Below are 19707 nucleotides of genomic sequence, written 5' to 3'. Positions count from 1 at the left end.
CTGTCAAATGCAACTACTGATAACAACTTAAAATTGCAGCGAGCCCTAAATTCCACTATACGCTTTATTTCTAATCTGAGACGTGATGAACATGTCACTCCTTTCAGACGTGAACTGGGTTGGTTATCTATCGCTAGTCGTAGATTATATTATTTGGCAACTTATTTTTACAAATTACTATCTATTGGCAAACCAAGTTACCTTCGTGAGTTATTCGTTGATGATGATGATGTGAGACGTTTAGACCGGTTAGCTGCTAAAAAGAATCATATAAACTTTAAAATACCAGCTTCCGCGACTACAAATTATGAGTATTCTTTTGTTGTAACTGCCATGCGCTCATGGCATGAACTACCGTCTGACATTGTCAATTCATCTAGTCTTGAATTATTTAAGAATAAAATTTTTGATCATTTATTAAGCTTAGATGATAAAAGATATTTGAATCAGTTTATTCATTAGTAACAATTTCAATGGCGGAAGGTTTAAAATTTGGCCTTGATTTTTGTAATTCGTATAATTTGCAAACTTAAAATATATTAAATATTATTTATATTTTTATCCGAATTTAGTCGGAAAACTTTACTAATTATTTACTGAAAAACAACAAGGAAGTATATTATAATAATACGCTTACTGCATAATCCATGTTTTTATTTCACAGATCTGCCTAATGAAAATTGGAGTGACACTGAAAGGGAAATTGCCGAGACAAGTAAGAAATTCGGTGATTTGTGTGAAAAAATTTTGCCTACTCATTATAGATGTGCTAGTCATACCTTGAATTTAATCACGTCGACGGATATTATGAAAGCTATTAACGCTAACTTAAAACTTAAAAAAAAACGTGAGAGTGTTCAAAAAAATGCAAGGCGTTATGGAAGTTACTACGTTCAGCAAAAAAGAAAGAAGAGTTGATATCGTCTAGAATATTTATTTTCGTATCTCTAATAGTTTAAAAGTTATATTAGTTTTTTAGTAGACAAATGAAGCAGCCGCTGCAACTTTTGAAGCACGTGTTTTTCAAAAGTACAATAAAAAATTGAAACAATTTTTTTTCTATACTTTTTTATATGTGGTTGTTTTTGTTAATTTTAGAAATTTCAGAAAAAAAAATATAACAAAGTTAAAAATTTGTTTATAACAAATTGGTAAGTTAGTAAACAATGGAATAGTTAGTAAAAAAAATTTTTTTCTGTTACTTTATAGAGGACTGTCAATTTTGATTTTTAGATAGCAAATAATTTCTTAACTAATTATTTAAACAGTGAAAATATAAAAAAAAACGATTATAAACAATTAAAAATTGTTATTAAGGAAAAATTGTTTTTTTAAAAATCATAATATTTGCTGTATAATGATTTTGTGAAAAAAAATTTTTTTAAAATATTGAAACAATCAATTTGTTTATAAAAAATTTATCAACAAATAGCGGAAAAATTTTTTTTTGCAATTCAATTAATATCTTGTATTAATAAAAAAAAAACGATAATATGATGATTAAGAAAAAAAAAAGTTTTTTTAACAACATAACTTGGATTTTTCAGTTTTTGTTCAAGACAAAAATTATTATAAACAAAGTATGAATATTTCTTTATTTTTTATGGCGTGATCTTGTTGAGTATGTATGTAAGAAAGGCTCCATGAAGCGAAAAATTTATACGACAATTATTTAAACATTTTTTCCCATTTTCAATAAAGACGTAAGTTCGAGAAAATTTTGTTAGTTAACAATAGTTCAACTTGTTGGAAAATTAACTTTCAGTAAAATTTCCAACGGGAATAAATTATTTAAAGTGTTCAGAATACACTATAATTTTTTCAAATTAAAAAAAAAATATTTAATACCTTAAATAAATTAATTAATGTGTCGTACTTGCTTTTGACGCTGCGCGCGCAACTTAAGAATGTCGCGCGGAGACCCATTTTCAGCGTTAAATTAAAATTATAAATCATGGAGATAGAAATCCGGAAGGTGGGAGTTTTTTTTTTGAAATTTCCTCCTCTTTAAGAATCTTTTCGTTAGATTTCTTAAATATTAATAGTGTATGAAATATTGGCAAAAAACGAAAAGCCTGTTTTTTTTCATCTCAATTTGTTTATAACTTTTGCAATTTTTTACGTGCTAATTATAATACCTGCTAATAATAAATACACGCTTTTGGCACTTCTTTCTAGACGTCATTCCGGATCCAATGAGCTATCACACCTAATTTTAAGAGCAGTATCTCTATTTTCGACCATTTTCAACTTATCGACTAGACTACTAGATGAAATGATGGATCATCAGTACTTGACTAAGACAAAGTTATCGATGATAAGTTCGATTCAGTTCTTTCCAACAATTCACTTGTATCTGAAGGTAATTTATCCTCCAATGATGTATCCTGATCCTCGTCATCAAGTTTTGTTTTCTTGTATTTTTTTGAACGACAATTAAAACACAAAACATCACCATCTACAATTAGATGATCAAAGATCGTTGGAAAATCTTCAGCATCTTTATCAGATTGTATCTATTTTGGAGAACCTCGCGCTTTTTTTATGTATTTCAAACTAATGCAACACATTAGATTATTTTCTTTAGATGTCGACATATTTTCACTTAAATAATAATATAGTTAAATGAAATTAAATAGTAAATGTAAACAAAAGTACGACCAATACTTGTTTAGAATGTCAACAGTCAATAATTTTAACGTTATCTACAGATCTGGTGGGTTTTCATGAAAATAGAAAACAGTGTTACTAGTTTAAAATTAGTGCCTTCTTATGGTTGCTGAATTAACTAATAATTGAGCGGAAAAGTTTAAATTCCCTAAAACGTAGTTGAATTATATAAACAATAGTCTTTTATACTGAATTAGTCATTAAAGTTATAAGTAAAGTTTCTAATACTGATTAGAGTTCATTACATAAAGAACAATTATTTTTAAATGAGTGTTCCAAATTTATTATGTTGTTTTCACTAGTACAGTCATCGCAAAAGTTCTGTATTTTATCATTTCAAGAGTTAAATCATAAAAAGAAATCGATTTTTGAGCCATAAATCGTTTCTACCTTGTTTTTAATATGAAGTACCGTTTTAATAAATTCTCGAAGCTCATAATTTCATCGAAAATTGAGTGAGAAATTGAACAAAAATAGTTCCTATTTTGATCACTATAGAAACATGGTTAAAAATTAAAATCAAGAAAATAACTTCGTTTTTTTTAAGGTTCTTATGAACAGATATTGCTCATATTTTTTTTTTCTTAGAAGCTATTTCATACCCCAAAACATATCTGGTATTTAGATCAATCGATCCACAAGGTGCTGAGAATAACAATTTTTACTGATTTTCAGTATTTATCGATTTATTCAGAAACGGTAATAGATAAAGATCTGAAATTTGCAGCATCGAAGTATCTTATGATTACCAACATTTCCTGAAATTATGAGCCCGATACCTTTCTGGGGCTGATTTGGTATTCTTATCGTCCCATGGCCTTTAATTTGATGTACGTAGAACGAGACGTAGATCCACACAGATTTTCAGAGATCTACGTAATTTTATGGTAATCTACATCGAGTTACATATATACTTACAGATCTAGGTACATCAAATTAAAGCGTATAATGCATTCAATTTTAGATCTATGTAGACTTGGTTAGATCTTTCCGAATCTTTGTAGATCTTCGAAAATATTTCTAGATCTACATATATCTACGTAGATCTCATCTCCTTTTCACGGAATATCATTCTAGGTTTAAAATATTAGTTGGATTAAACTTTTTCAATTCTTTCTAATTATTTTACGAGACCAGAAATTATAATACATTGTAATACATATAGTCACGCACATTATTCAAATTATTTAAAGATGCTACCGAGCAATGGACGGTGTGGTTCAATTTATCGATAAATTGACCGGAATATTGCATTGGCCCGGACAGCTCAACTGGAAGAGCACTCGGTGCGTAAATAACATGGGTTGGGATGGATTCCCAGTTTGAACTGGGATCCATATGTTTCTCAATTTATTTAGAGATTTTTCATTGAGAAGAATTTTCCATTATTCTATCCAATCTGCTCCTATCTTAATTCTCCTTCCTCATCATACGGAAAAGTGTGGAACGCTTCATGTATATAGTTCCGTTTGTATGCGTAATACACATATACTTCCTTGCTTACTATCATTATTTAAATAATTTAATCTATCTCCATTGAGCCATGCCGTCTATAGTACGGTCGCATTTTTAATCATTTTAATAATGCTGTTAAGCAGGAAAGTATATGCGTTTTTACACGCACGTACGGGACTTTATGCGTCAAGTGTTATTCTAGGATCGAAAAATATTCGGTTGGATTAAATTTTAAAACCTTACCGAATACTTTTTAATCGTCAAATAATTCTTCAATTACTGGTTTTATGCAAGTATGAGAAAGTATTCAGTGAAGTTAAAAAATTTCTAACTTTTTTAATTTTTACTAATCCTTATGCTAAACAATAACTTGAAGTATTACTTAAGGATGCAATTATTTGTCAAGATTCGAATATGTATTTTATTCGACTACTTGCGCAAGACCAAGAGTATGAGTATAGTTTGAGGATTAAAAAGTATTCGGTCAAATCAAATCATTTCAATACTTTAGAAATTCTCAAACCTCATCGGGGAATGTATAGGCTTTAATGATGTATTCAACGTTTCGAAACGTGAACTAAAATTTTAATATTGTCGAATTGTAAAGTATTTAAAACAGTTAAAAGGACAAAATATAACTTAAATCTTCGAATAATCAAGAAAACAATTTAAATTGTTGAAAGGAATAAAACCTTCTTAATTTTTCTGGATACTATGAAATCACAGTATTCTCAGGATCTTATACGATTCCGACAATTCTATAATATATTAAATTCTTTTAATAATTAATCATCATGGTTGAAAATTAAAAGCTATTAAACGAATTGTAGTCACTCTAATCACGTTCTGTAGTATGCGATATTATAAAATAACGAAAACAACATGGAGCTGACACGGTCCCTATTGGCGCGGAAAAATGATTTTAGATTAATAAACCCTAAGTCATGGGAAGATGTCGCACTCTTATATATATTAATTTTTTTCTTTCCATTCATATGATATATGTAAATAATTGATTTCAATTATAAAATAAAGCTATTTTTTTATAGACAAGCATAAAAGTTGAAAATGATTTTAATCGGAGTTTTAAGATTCAACAAGATTGAAAAGTATTTGAAATTTCAATCCTCTTGGATATTCAAAGTTTTTAGCATAATTTTTATTTTTTTAAATCGATTGAAGATAAAAATTTTTCGTTTTGTTCTCAGAATACTTGACTATTAATTATACGTTGTTCAAAAAAGAACTGATTAATACGTGTCGAGCAAGTACACATAATTTTTTGGATCTCAATCGATTATACCACCAGACAGCCGATGTAGTTTACTATTTCTATTTTTTGCTATTTGTGTTTTGTTATCAGTGCTCAAGTATCGTGCATCATTCTATTAATATACCCATTCAAGTTGACTATATTACTATTGCTAGCTATAAAAATATGAGCTAATTAAAGATATCTTTATATTGTATTACTCGTACAAAAAACCGACTAAATCCCAGAAAAAATTTGTCATGTTTGAATTATAGATTAATTTGCACCGTAATTATTTTTGTCGAGAAAACAAATAAAAAATAATTTTGGTATGTTATTTTCCTGAGGGTGATTAGAAAACTAAACTATGGTTGAGGTATAGTTAATAAAGATTGGGATTTTATCGGTTTTTTATGAATTGACGTCGTCCATCTTCCAACGAGAATAGTAGTTATAGAAATACTGTTAGAACTACAAGAATTTTACGTCTAACTTGCAGATGATTTGATCAAATGCTTGCGATTGAATCACACACGCGTCATGAAGTTTACATGCATGTCAATCACTCCTTTGCTATTGCAGTCTTTTATTTTTCTTTGATATCATCATTTAAATCAAAGACGTTATTATTCACTAGAATGCACGACTCAAAATCGATGCAATTCATTGCAGCCGTACTTTATGTTTATAGTTAGAGAAAATTAATAATATTCGAATTTATTTTTATTTTTATCTGTAATGTCATTTTGCTTTGAAGAATCCTGAAAAATTTTCAAACTAATATTCACAGAATCTGATAGAAAATATTCAATTCAAGATCCGACTAAGTAATTCGTAAAACTGAGAAAAAATATTTTTTCAATAATATCAACAAAAATACATAGGATTTAATAAAACATTCCGTTTTCATGATTGCACGCGTTTAACCCACCTTTAATTCAGACGTAGAAGGCAATATTCTTAATTCAAATAATGAAGACGGTGGAAATGGAAAATTGTTGAATTTTAATGGATGCGTGGCAGAGTTTGCAGATTCCAGTGATAACGGTGGTGGTGATATAGATAATTGAATCGGTGAAAGTGGAGGTGCTAAAGGACCATGTGGAATTACTATTTCACTAATTGGTCGTTGATGTTGAAAAGCGTGGCGATTGTAATTCTGAAATCGATTCTTAAGTTGGGAAGAATTATGACACGTGGATGATGGTGCAGGACAGTGAGGAGGTTGTAATATTGGTAAATGCTGCCGTGAAAGCTTGTGTCCCCTTATGCTATTTGAGATTTTATGTTCCCTCTCGAAGCCATTTCTACGGCGTTGAATTCTTGGTCCATTAGTAGCCAATAAGGGTCGTTGTTTATTTAGCTGGTTTTGCTTTCTTCGATTTGCAATACTAGTACCTCCTGCTGCCGCATACATTTTTCAAAATTTTCGTTTTAATGTTCAGCTGATCAAATAGTCATTAGTTATGTGCCTTTCGGTTCTTAATTGATTTCTTGCTATAATGCTGTCATCAGCTGTTACTACTTTTCGAAGGCGAACACTTCAGCGTGACTTTGCATCCTGAAATAAATAATACAGTTAGTATACTCATTGCGGAACTAATATGAGAAATAGGCTTACATGATTCATTACTATAAATTTATCTTATTCTCATATAATTCACATAAATCACTATCAACAAAAATTCTATAAAACAGTTGACACTTTTATAGGAGCTCTAAAAATCTCCACTCGCTTCGAGTTTGAATTTGTCAAAATTATTATTTTCCAACTTCTGAGATATTTCTTTTGGTAGGTTTTCGTTCAAATCAATACAATTGATAAACGTTTAACTGTATTAATGATGTCATGAACTTCGATTCATTTTTTAAGATTGGACATGAAAATGATATTTATGCTGCTATTGTTGAGCTCTTAAAACCCAAAAATTGAAAATTATATTTTGAAGACAACTAACCAAACGGTTCCCAAGATATTCAGAAATAAATCATAATTAATTGAAATATGAAATATTCATACAAGTTCACATTTAAAAATTGAAACTAATTAATATTTATAATGGTTCAGAATGTTTAAAATTAATTAGAAAAATAACTATTGCATATTTTTCAATGAAACCGATTGCAATCGGGAAAGCAGAAAAAATAAAAAAATACTTTTTTCGGTAGGGTAATCAAATAAGCGGTCGATAATCTGTATCGGGGTCACGGCACAAATAGTGATGAAACCATTTATCACCATGCGGGAAATTGATGAAACCACGAAGGTAGTGGGGAGAGGAGAATTCCTTCTTTTCACAGTCACGACGTCATCCGAAGGGCTAAGCTCTAGGCTCTGATTGGGAGGCAAGTTACCTTGGCCACTATCCACGACTCAGCTAGGCCTTTCATATGAGACTACTCTTACTCACTATAACAGGGAAATGTTACCTTGGACGTCCCTTTTTAGGGCGCCCCTGAAAGTATTAACGATCTTCCAGAACTGGATTTTAATTCATCAGGATCGTTGTAGATGTATCCGTAAGAGAAGGATGGGAAAGGACAATTTATAATGAATCAATTTTATTTAACACTTTTATTGATATTAACCTTTCATTCTAACCGTTACAATGAAAATATAAGTCCGCTGAACTGTGACTTTATCCTTATACAATATCACATACACACATGTGACTAAGTCCCCTGAACGTTATTACACACACACACGCGACTTTTCTTAACTTAATACTCCACGCGGTCACCAAGACCCTCTACGTGGCTAAAACTTAACCTCTATTTCACGTGGTCCAATGGACGCTCTTCATGAGTAAAACTTATTTATATTTCACGCGGTCTCCTCGACCTTCTTCGTAACTAACACTAAAAACGAATCTTTCTGATTTATAATTTTTTTTCAGACAAAGCAATGAATTAAAACAAGATAACACCCCAAGAAGTGAATTTATAATTATCATATTCAAAGATATATCCTTTTTAAACTTAAATGATAACTCCGGAATAGGTTGAGATGAAGAGCTAAAAATTTTGCTGAAGACTTGTTTTTACATGTATGAAAACATATTAAAAAATCTAAAAAATCGAGGAGAATCAGCGTCGCAATATCGTTGAGTTGATATGAAATGACCTGTCTATATATATATATATATATATATATGTATATTAGGGTGAGCCAAAAAAACCAAGCCATCGAATTTACGTCTTAAAAAGGACCTATATATCGAGAAAAAAATTCTCCCGTTGGGCAAAATTCTTAGCTCAATTTTGAAAGGTGTCAGTAACCATTCGAAATTTCCCATTTAAATAACATGCAAAAATATTTTTTTGATTACAAATATTATAACTTTTGAACCGTGTGAGATTACAATTCGGCTCTAGAATATTCTTGTATGGCATTAAATTTCTTAAAAGAAAGTCCTAGAAGTCGAATTTGTAAACTTGATATTTCGTATACTAACAGGCTATCAAAGTCTATAGAGTAAACAGAAAAATACAAATTTAAGGCTTTATTTGGATTTTCCAAATACTTTTCTTTTATTGTGATCGATAACAAAATATTATTTGTTACAACGTGGATATTGTTGGTGATTTCATTGCACTACATGTAGAACAAATTTTCTCGTAGTATTGATATTTTTAATAATAAAGCCTTAAATATGTATGATTTTGTTGACTTCGATGGCCTCTTAGTATACGAAATATCAAGTTTACATATTCGACTCCTAGGACTTTCTTTTAAGATATTTAATGCCATACAAGAATGTTCTAGAGCCGAATTTTCATCTCACACGGATCAAGAGTTATAATACACTGGTCACAGAAATTAAGGGATAGAAAAAAAATCCGAAATTTTTAGGTGATTTTCAACATGCTGAAACTCGGTGAAAAATGGTCGTATAAAAAATCTAAAAGAAGCAAATTGTAGCCTCAAGTTTCTAGTTTTCAGATCCGGACCTCAAAATTTTTTATCATGTACGGTTCCGGAGTAATCATGAGAAAACCAACGAAAAAAAAATTTTCAAAATTTTTGCTGGTCTTTCAATACCTCTATGGGCGACAATAAATTTTTTTGAATATTCCGACTGTCTGACTTTTCTCGGAAATTTTATGCCCTTTAATTTGGTGGCCTTGAAAAGTCTCTACGACGGTTTGGCGCCGAGTTATCATTGATCAAAGCAAAAAAGTCCATTTTGGCTTTGATAATCAATAACTCCGGATGTATTGGTCGTACAGAGAATGGAAACAGGGTTTTGAAAACTGGAAAACATTCTCTATAAGGCAAAATTAGTGGCATTTGATAGCAAAATTTTTTTTAAAGCGATATTGTTTGGTAAAAAACAGGTCAAAATTCACAAATTCAAGGATATTCGGAAATCTTGCTATAACTTTGGATATAACGGATGAACAAAGGATATCTTCGACTTTTTTTCAACCTCAAAGTGTTCTGAAAAAACCCTGGAAATTTCAAATCGCTGCGATTTTTTTTTCTTAGTGCCCCGAAGCTTTAAATTTATCGATTTTGTCAAAAATCACCATAATTGGTAGTTTCTCGGTTTTTGTTCATTTTTTCGATTTGAAAATGGTTTTTTTACCGATAATCTTCATTTCTTGAGTCATTTTGAGGTCCAGATATGAAAACTAGAAACTTGAGGCTACAATTTGCTTTTTTTAGATTTTTTATACGACCATTTTTCACCGAGTTACAGCATGTTGAAAATCACCTAAAAATTTCGGATTTTTTTTCTATCCCTTAATTTCTGTGACCAGTGTAATTTAATTTACAGGCAAATTTAGATTTAAAAAATACAAAATAAATAATACAAAAAATAAAGAGAACATTTTCCCGCAAACACTAATATATATTGAGACAATGTGAATTGTCATCTTCTCCCTCAGCCTTGCGGTTCCCATTTTTCCCCGTCTCGTGTCCGTCTGAAACCACCTAAAGCTAGAATCATAGTGCCATGGTCACATGACTAATTATCACCTCAACGCATGACCGTGAGGGGAAGGGGAGCGAGCCCAAAAACTCAGCCCTAAGACCCTACGGTGATTGAAATTCACTTCGATCCTGGATCAATTAGCGATAAGACGTATAATTTAGTTTCACTGTCATATACTAGCAATTTATTTGCGACTTTGTTAATACGGATAACTACTTTGTAAATCGGGAAATTAACTTGCGTTATAGTTGTATTAATAGCAATTCTCTTGCGATATACTTTACTGTCCAAGTTTACTGATTATTATAAACAAAGTTAGTTCCATTAAATATTACTGTACGTTACCGGCAATATATTCGCGATATAAAATTATACTGTGCCACGTATCTGTCTACATTACATCCAGCGCTTGCACTTTCTTGTAAGTAATTTTTATTATTATAATTGGCAATAAACAATCATTGCACTTGTTAATCATTCACTGTATCTATTATCTGTTCATCCTATTTATTTCCTATATAATATATAACGTCATGCATAATTATATATGAAGGTAGATATGATTATATATAATCATACATAAATTTACATATGATAATATATAATTATATCTACCTCCATACATAATTGTGCATGACGTTATATATAATTAGGCAAAATCATTTTTTCCCGAGTTGTTTATCGTCCATTATTAAGATTTCTCTGTATGTTCATTTGAAAGGTCGGAATAACCAAATAACGAGAAATCTACTATCATTTTGGCTGCCGTATGGCCTTTTCCAAAATTTTGCATTTTATATAAACATATATGTTTATATATATTTTATATATCATCATATAAGAAATATATAAAAATTATATATGATTACATAAAAGCTTATATGATTTTATATAAAGTTATATATAACGTTATAAAATTACTAGATAAAGTATTATATGCTTATTAGGGTGATTCAATAAACAAACAAATTTTTTTTTTCTTCCAAACAGGTTCAAAAGTTTCGTTAAGATAAAAAAAGACGCCTGTGAAAATTAGAGCTCTTAATATTAACATTAAGAGGTTCCTCATCGCACTTTTCTATTTTCCATAAGAATAACATGGGAAAAATTTTTTTTATGTCTTCTGATTTTTATAAGTAGCTAACGATGCATCATAGGAACAATTGGAAGGCATAATTTGTAGAGAACTGAATGCTCTACAAAAAAAGATTCTCATTATATTTTGCGGAATCTATTTGTTCAAAAGTTATTTGAGGTTGAAGTCAAATTTATATTAAATTTTGAGTTTTTCTTACTTTTCTGGTGAAACTATCAGACCTATTACAAAATATCATGGACCTTTTTGTAGACAATTTTATTCCCTAGAAGTTATACCGAATAAAGTTTTTTCGAATTCCGCATTGTTTTCTAGTTATTTTTATTTTAATGTCAAGCTCTTAAAATCGATCAGAAGACTATTTTTTTTATGAGCATGACTTTAAAATGAAAATGACTAGAAAACAATGCGGAATTCGAAAAAACTTTATTCGGTATAACTTCTAGGGAATAAAATTGTCTACAAAAAGGTCCCATGATATTTTGTAATAGGTCTGATAGTTTCGCCAGAAAAGTAAGAAAAACTCAAAATTTAATATGAATTTGACTTCAACCTCAAATAACTTTTGAACAAATAGATTCCGCAAAAAATAATAAGAATCTTTTTTTGTAGAGCATTCAATTCTCTACAAATTATGCCTTCCAATTATTCCTATAACGCATCGTTAGCTACTTATAAAAATCAGAACACGTGAAAAAAATTTTTCCCATGTTATTTTTACGGGAAATATAAAAGTGCAATGCGGACAATGTTAATATTAATATTAAGAGCTCTCATTTTCACAGGCGTCTTTTTTTATCTTAACGAAACTTTTGAACCTGTTTGGAAGAAAAAAAAAATGTTTGTTTTTTGAATCACCCTAATGCTTATATATAATTATATGTGATCATACAAAAGTTCATATGATCTTATAAAAATCTTTGAAGAATGTGTATAGTTTTATAAGGATTTTATAAAAATTGATGTGATTTTATATAATCCTGGGAAAAAGTTCTGATAGAATCATATGTAAACATATACATTTATATATGATTATATGAAAGCTCACATAATCTTATAAAATTCTTATAAGGATTGATATGATCTTATAAGAATTTTATAACATTTGATGTGATTTTATTTAAAGTTATATATAACTTATAACAATACCAGGTAAAGTTTTATATGCTTATATATAATCATACATGATCATATAAAAGCTCATGCGATCTTAAAAAATTCTTATACGAATTTCTATAATTTTATAAGTATCTTATAATAGTTGATATGATTTTTTATAAAGTTATATATGAGTTTATAACATTACCAGATAAAATGTTATAAATTATGCGGTCATATATGATTATATAAAAACTCATATGATCTTATAAAATTCCTATAATAATTCGTATAATCTTATAAAATTTTTATAAAATTCGATGTAACTTCCCTCGCAGATTTGAATCACGGTGGAAACACGGTGGGTTTGTTCCATTGTACCACTGTGATTACGCGGTGTATCCACCGTGATTCCACGGTGGCTATGCCACCGTGTATACACGGTGTTTTCACTGTGATTACGCGGTGGATACACCGTGGAACCACGGTGGTGAAATCGCACAAAGCCACCGTGGAATCACGGTGGGTACACCGCGTAATCACAGTGGAAACACCGTGTATACACAGTGGTCAAGTGAAATCACGGTGGATACACCGCGTAATCACAGTGGATACACTGTGTATACCCGGTGGTGAAATGGAACAACCCCACCGTGTAACCACAGTGGATCCACGGTGTTTACACTTTCACGGTGTTTCCACCGTGATTCAAATCTGCGAGGGTTTATATAAGGTTATATATAATACTAGCAGACCTGGCCACGCGTTGCTGTGGCTAAGGTTCTTGTCATATTAAACCGAATGGTGTGGCTCAATAAGTAATAGATCAAATTGAATAGAATATAGTATAGTGCCGGATAGCTCAACTGGTAGAGCACTCGGCGTGATACCGAATTGGTCTGGGTTCGATTCCTAGTTCGGGCTTTCTATATTTTTCTCAATTTATCTATAAATTGTCTTATTGAGAAGGTTATTTGCATGTTTAGGTTTTCACTACAGTCGACTCTGTCTAAAGGTTCCATGTCAGGACAGGATCATTGCCTAAAGGTTCCCTCCCCACCATCAGCACTTCCCCTACAATATATTCCCCTCGAGCGCCGAGGCGCACGCTAAAACGAACACATTGCGCAGTAAACATAACCTCAAAAAAACGTGCATTTAAAGTTAGCGCTCGAAAACTGAATTGTGATTCGTCACTCGAGAAAGCGGGTGGGGAAATATCTGGGAACCTTTAAGCAATGTATCTTGTAACCTATAGACAGCGGGAACCTTTAGACAGAGTCGACTGTATATTTAAATATAGTGGAAACCTAAACATGCAAACATGCAAATAACCTTCTCAATAAGACAATTTTTAGATAAATTGAGAAAAATATAGAAAGCCTGAACTGGGAATCGAACCCAGACCAATTCGAACCCACACTAAATTCAAAGGTGGGCATGAGGCAAACCTCGCTGTTGCCACTCAATCAAATACAACCAACAACGTGTGATACCAAAAACTGAATATTTAACAATAAAATCAATTAAGGATTTCAATTTTTGTTTGAACACACGTTCAATTATGTTATGGCGATAAATTGCTTGTTGTCCTGGTAAAAGTCCTGGTAAATATAAAGTCCTCCTAGAGAGTAAATCACCGTCGGAAATTTTCGGTTTGTAATGTTAATGTGTAGTAACGGCGTGAGATTAGACTTCTTCTTCTGTAGTGGGGGTGAAAACCGACGGCGACTTACTCTCTAGGAGGACTTTAAAACGTTTGTATTTCTAACATAGCGCCATCTATTGAATACTTACTCAATCCACTCAACAGATATCGTCATCTGTTAGAATCGTTTGGAGCTTACAGATAATTGTGACTGACAAATAATAGACAAATAATTTGCAATAAAATAATATTGCAACTATAAATTGAGATGTAAGCTATCCCCTCTCTCAAGTTGGATCAAATTGCACACGGTGTGCGAATCAAATTTAAAATCAGTTCAGTAAAATCGGAGTCCATCGTGGACAAACAACGTGACACGTAATTTTTATATATAAAGATTATGAAATTACAAGAGCACGTTTTATATGGTGTAACGTAATATTTCTTAAAACTCAATTAAACCCAATAATTACTCAACACTTTTTACTCGATAAATTTACTCCAAAACTCAAAACTCAAATTACTCAAAATCGGGCTACGTTACACTTCGCCCACCAATCACCCCTCTCATCTCCTCCAGATCCTGACGGGCGCCAGCCGACTTTTATTTCCCCGGTATCGGCAACCGGTCTAAACGTACACGTAAATTAAAACCTATAAACTATACCCTTCGGAGATGAGAGACATGACCGGTGGTAGCGGCATGTACTGGTGCGCTCAGTATGCTAGGTTGTGGAGAGAGGGTCGTGGTTCTTTCAATGCGAAAGAAGCCGATTAATTAACTAATAGGAAAAACGTAAAATAACAAAACAAAACTGAATAAAATGTAATAAAGATAACGCGAGAGCGACGCGGAGGGCCCAAAAGACCCGCGGTCCAATACTCTTGGTCCATCACGCAAATAAATACCTGGGTAAGACATCGGGAACCTCTTGACGACGACGAATCACAAACTTAATACACTACTAAAAGATATAAAATAAAATATAAATAATTAATGCGATAATTCACGATAATTAATTAATGCGACAGACGGCTCCAAGAGCACCATACACAGGGCTACAGGCTCCAAAACGACGAAAGTCTAGGGTGGTGGTCGAGGTCCACCATGGCGACTCTCCGACTCACTACCGCTTACTCCAAGACTCCAAACTCGACTACTGGGTCGACTCGTACACGAGCGACGCCAGGTCTCAACTTTCTTCCTCGACGATACTCGCACAACTGTTTCACGATAATCTCCCACTCTAACTCGCTTACTCTACTCCATCTCTTTCAATCCTACATTCTCGCTTCTCCATCCATTCTTACCTTCACAAACATACAAGCCGTGGACTCACGGGCCTTCCCGTAATATCACTCCCCGTGATATCCGAAATTAGCGCATTGTTGGCTTCCTCGAGCATCGCAAACGAGGCCTGCCATCCCCCCAATGACCGTACACGTACCCCAGCTAACTCCGGGTATCACCACGAAGGGGCGGCGACATCTCAGTCGCACCTCCGTGATCACCACGTCAACCCCGAGGGCTAAGCCTGGGCCTAGTCGTCATCACTGGTCGGGAGGCACGTTATCTTGGCCACTATCCGCGACACAGCTAGACATCCCCCGTTAAATCCACGCTCCATCACACAGACACTCAAGAAACATACCCCATATCATACACGTACTCTATCCCACACTTAACTGATCATACACATTTATACTCCATATACTCAGCTCACTATTCACTACCCTCAACTCGACACACATACTCACATTATCTCTCTCTAGCACACAGACTCCCACGTACTCCAACCTTCAACTCCATCCCCTCGGCAATGTTACGTCACAATGGTTATACATAATCATGTATGATCATATATGATCTTATAAAATCTTATATGACCTTATGAAATTCTTCTAAGAATTCAGATAATTAATACAAATTTATGTGATTTTATATGAAGTTATGAATAAATTTTTATGATTACAAAAGAGTTTGATACGGTCATATAAAATCATATATGATTATGTAAAAGTTTATTTAGTTTTATGATTCTTATATATAAATTTCTATGGTCTTATAAGCAGGTTATCTTAAAGAAACTTGTAATTTGATATAGAACACAAATGTGATAAAATTTGATCATATTTGGTGCATTATTTATGTAGGATGAATCAATTTGATCATTTAATTTAAGTAATGCTATAGATTGTTAAATACTTATAAGGGTAAAGCAGACTAGAGAAGCAGACGGCAATCAAGCGATAATCAAAGTTGAGCAGCATTGAGGTAGGACATTAGTTGGATGGGTGACCCCTTGGCAAAATAGCAGTTAACCGAAAGATTTTTTTTTTTTTTTTTTTTTTTATTCATGCATGATGATATATAATTATATATCATCAGATCCTGCCAATTTTGAGATCAAGTAATATATAAGTTATTGTATATATGATTAAATAAAATCATTTTTTCCCGGGTATATACAACTTTATATAATTATATAAGATTTTATAAAGTCATATAAGTTTTTATAGGACTAATTTCATGATAAGACTTTATATGATTTTAAATGAGCCACTTTTATATGATTTATGTATGATCATATAAGAACTTTTTTTCCAGGGTTATTGAAGTGTTTATATTATTTTGATTAATTATTTAATTATGATTTATTTATGATTTATTGGAATTATTGTTTATTCTGTTTATGTTTTGATAATTATTTTGAATTTTATGTACTTAATCGATATTTTCATTTCAGTTAGTAGCACCCGTGCGCGTATATATTGTATAAAAATATCGACCGAAGGAAGAGTAAGTCGATATAGTAGGGATAAAAATCAATAAATCCCTCCTGCAACGTAATGCACTGAAATAATTATTATTTTATTGTTTTAAGGGTTAATTATGATTATGTTTATAAATATTGATAGATAATACACTTATCCAAAAAATTAAAGGAACAAGAAAATTTTATAAATTTTTTAGTGATTTTTGGAAGGCTGTACTTTCGTGAAAAATGATCGTATCGAAAAAATAAAAAAAGCAAATTGAAGCTTGAAATCTCTAGTTTGAAGATCTTTCAGCAAAATATTTTTTTGAGCCACGGTTTTTGCGAAATCATAAGAAAAAGGTTGAGACAAAATTTTTCTAAATTTTTTGGTTTCGTTTTTTAGGTCTACGGGGCCGGGAAAAATTTTTTAAAAAAAACGAATTCATAGCTTGTTTAGGAAATTTATTCAGCTATAATTTACTTTTTTTTTTGTTTCTCTGTACGACAATTTGCTGCTGAGATATCAGCCTTCAAATCAAAAAGGATCCTTTTGTCTTTGATTATTGATATCTCAGCAAGAAATGGTCAACCAGTAATTTAAAGGGCAGTTTAATAAACTTGAATAAATCCCCTACAAGCTCCATTTTTGATTTTTTCAAAAAAAAATTTTTTTTTCATCCTTGACATCCATTTGAAAAACCTTTAAAAAATGGCCATTTTCTGGGTTTTTAGTCGACTCATCGCTACTCTGCAAATATTGATGAAAAAAATAATGTTGCCAGGTAATTTTACAGCTTAATGTACCCCCAAAAACCCTGGAAATTTTCAGATTTATCCATTGAACCGTTTGTCCGGTCCGATTGCTCAAAGTTTTACAAAACAATTAAAGGAACAAGTTGTGTTCCTTAAGCCGTGTAATCGTTATCAAAATGAAAAAATCAATTTTTTTCGGATTTTTTTTCATTTTTGCATTAGTTATTCAGTAAATGTAAGGTAAAGGAAAAAAAAAATTTTTTTCCGTAAAACGAAAAAAAAAAAATAACCCCCCGAATAAAACGTAAAAAAAAAAAATTGGAAAAAATTCTTGTTTGGTCTCGTTTTTCGGAAAAATTTTTTTTTTTCCTCTTTACCTTACATTTACTGAATAACTAACGCAAAAATGAAAGGAAATCCGAAAAAAATTGATTTTTTTATTTTGATAACGATTACACGGCTTAAGGAACACAACTTGTTCCTTTAATTGTTTTGTAAAACTTTGAGCAATCGGACCGGACAAACGGTTCAATGGATAAATCTGAAAATTTCCAGGGTTTTTGGGGGTACATTAAGCTGTAAAATTACCTGGCAACATTATTTTTTTCATCAATATTTGCAGAGTAGCGATGAGTCGACTAAAAACCCAGAAAATGGCCATTTTTTAAAGGTTTTCAAATGGATGTCAAGGATGAAAAAAAAATTTTTTTTTTAAAAAATCAAAAATGGAGCTTGTAGGGGATTTATTCAAGTTTATTAAACTGCCCTTTAAATTACTGGTTGACCATTTCTTGCTGAGATATCAATAATCAAAGACAAAAGGATCCTTTTTGATTTGAAGGCTGATATCTCAGCAGCAAATTGTCGTACAGAGAAACAAAAAAAAAGTAAATTATAGCTGAATAAATTTCCTAAACAAGCCATGAATTCGTTTTTTTTAAAAAATTTTTCCCGGCCCCGTAGACCTAAAAAACGAAACCAAAAAATTTAGAAAAATTTTGTCTCAACCTTTTTCTTATGATTTCGCAAAAACCGTGGCTCAAAAAAATATTTTGCTGAAAGATCTTCAAACTAGAGATTTCAAGCTTCAATTTGCTTTTTTTATTTTTCGATACGATCATTTTTCACGAAAATACAGCCTTCCAAAAATCACTAAAAAATTTATAAAATTTTCTTGTTCCTTTAATTTTTTGGATAAGTGTATTATTTAATTTATTATTATCATAAAACTCAGGTCGGGTAATATGTTTAAATATTTTATTTTAGTTGATAATTTCGGGTCCGAGGTCATTAGAGGGGATAACACGTGAGTGATACCCATCCCTCGGAAAATCGACGCGTCAATATTAATTAGAGAGGACCGGGCTATTGTAAAGGTAGGACGTGTTGTTGTCCGCGATTTTTAAGTAAAATTATTCTGGCCTAATTGCCGTAATAAAAGTAATTAAATATTAAAGAAAGTCAATTTGGTGATAACTAATATTTAGTTATATTAAATTAAAAGTATATAGTTTGCATATTGTTTATTGTTGAAAGATTCCAGAAGTAAATTATTCACAACGCCGGTAAGTCAATTGTATTATCATTTGTTGCATCGGCTATCGCTGGACCCTTGGTAGAGTTGGGCGCTATATTTAATTGTTTAATAATTGAACCTGAGTTATTTATAATAATAAGTTGAGTATATTCGGCGTATGTCCCAGAGTTTGGTATACGTGCGTAGACGCGTCTAATAAATTCCTTGAAAGATTAGACAAGTGTAGCGTACTTGGTTCGTTGTATTAATATAGAAGAAAAAACATAATTTCTCTGGGTAAAAATTATTTTGTAATTTGATGGTATGCAACCCAGTGTTGCCAAATATATTTTGAGTTCCCGCGTCTATCTCTCCCCAGAGTGAATAATTTAAAATAATGAAAAGATTAGTATTTTTATTCATATAAATTTGATATTGAGTATAATATAATAAGTAAATTTGTAATTTGGGTTCCCCAGTGGATAATTAAATTAATTTGATTTTTATTATTATTATTTGA

The 19707-nt window shown here is 31.5% G+C and overlaps 1 protein-coding gene and 1 long non-coding RNA gene across 17 annotated transcripts in view; one reads left to right on the top strand and one right to left on the bottom strand.

The window, feature by feature from the left end:
* Window positions 1–19707, top strand: part of LOC130664838 (uncharacterized) — a 196644-nt gene that overhangs the window by 126192 nt on the left and 50745 nt on the right. The gene's annotated exons all lie outside the window — the stretch shown is intronic.
* LOC130664836 (uncharacterized) overlaps window positions 1–19707 on the bottom strand; it is a 223762-nt gene that overhangs the window by 171459 nt on the left and 32596 nt on the right. For 4 of the 16 annotated variants that reach the window (XM_057464954.1, XM_057464955.1, XM_057464956.1 and 1 more), the window contains one exon: window positions 6309–6938. The exons of 10 other annotated variants lie outside the window; for them this stretch is intronic. In XM_057464954.1, the coding sequence (XP_057320937.1) occupies window positions 6309–6794 (486 nt within the window). In that variant the 5' untranslated portion in view covers window positions 6795–6938. Of the gene's footprint in view, window positions 1–6308; window positions 6939–19707 lie in introns of those variants that run through there. 2 more of the 16 variants (XM_057464970.1, XM_057464966.1) reach the window with 2 other exon arrangements.

The sequence above is a fragment of the Microplitis mediator genome, chromosome 3, assembly GCF_029852145.1.
Source record: "Microplitis mediator isolate UGA2020A chromosome 3, iyMicMedi2.1, whole genome shotgun sequence".
In the NCBI taxonomy this organism is placed as follows: domain Eukaryota; kingdom Metazoa; phylum Arthropoda; class Insecta; order Hymenoptera; family Braconidae; genus Microplitis; species Microplitis mediator.
This window is presented reverse-complemented; position numbering and strand designations above follow the sequence as displayed.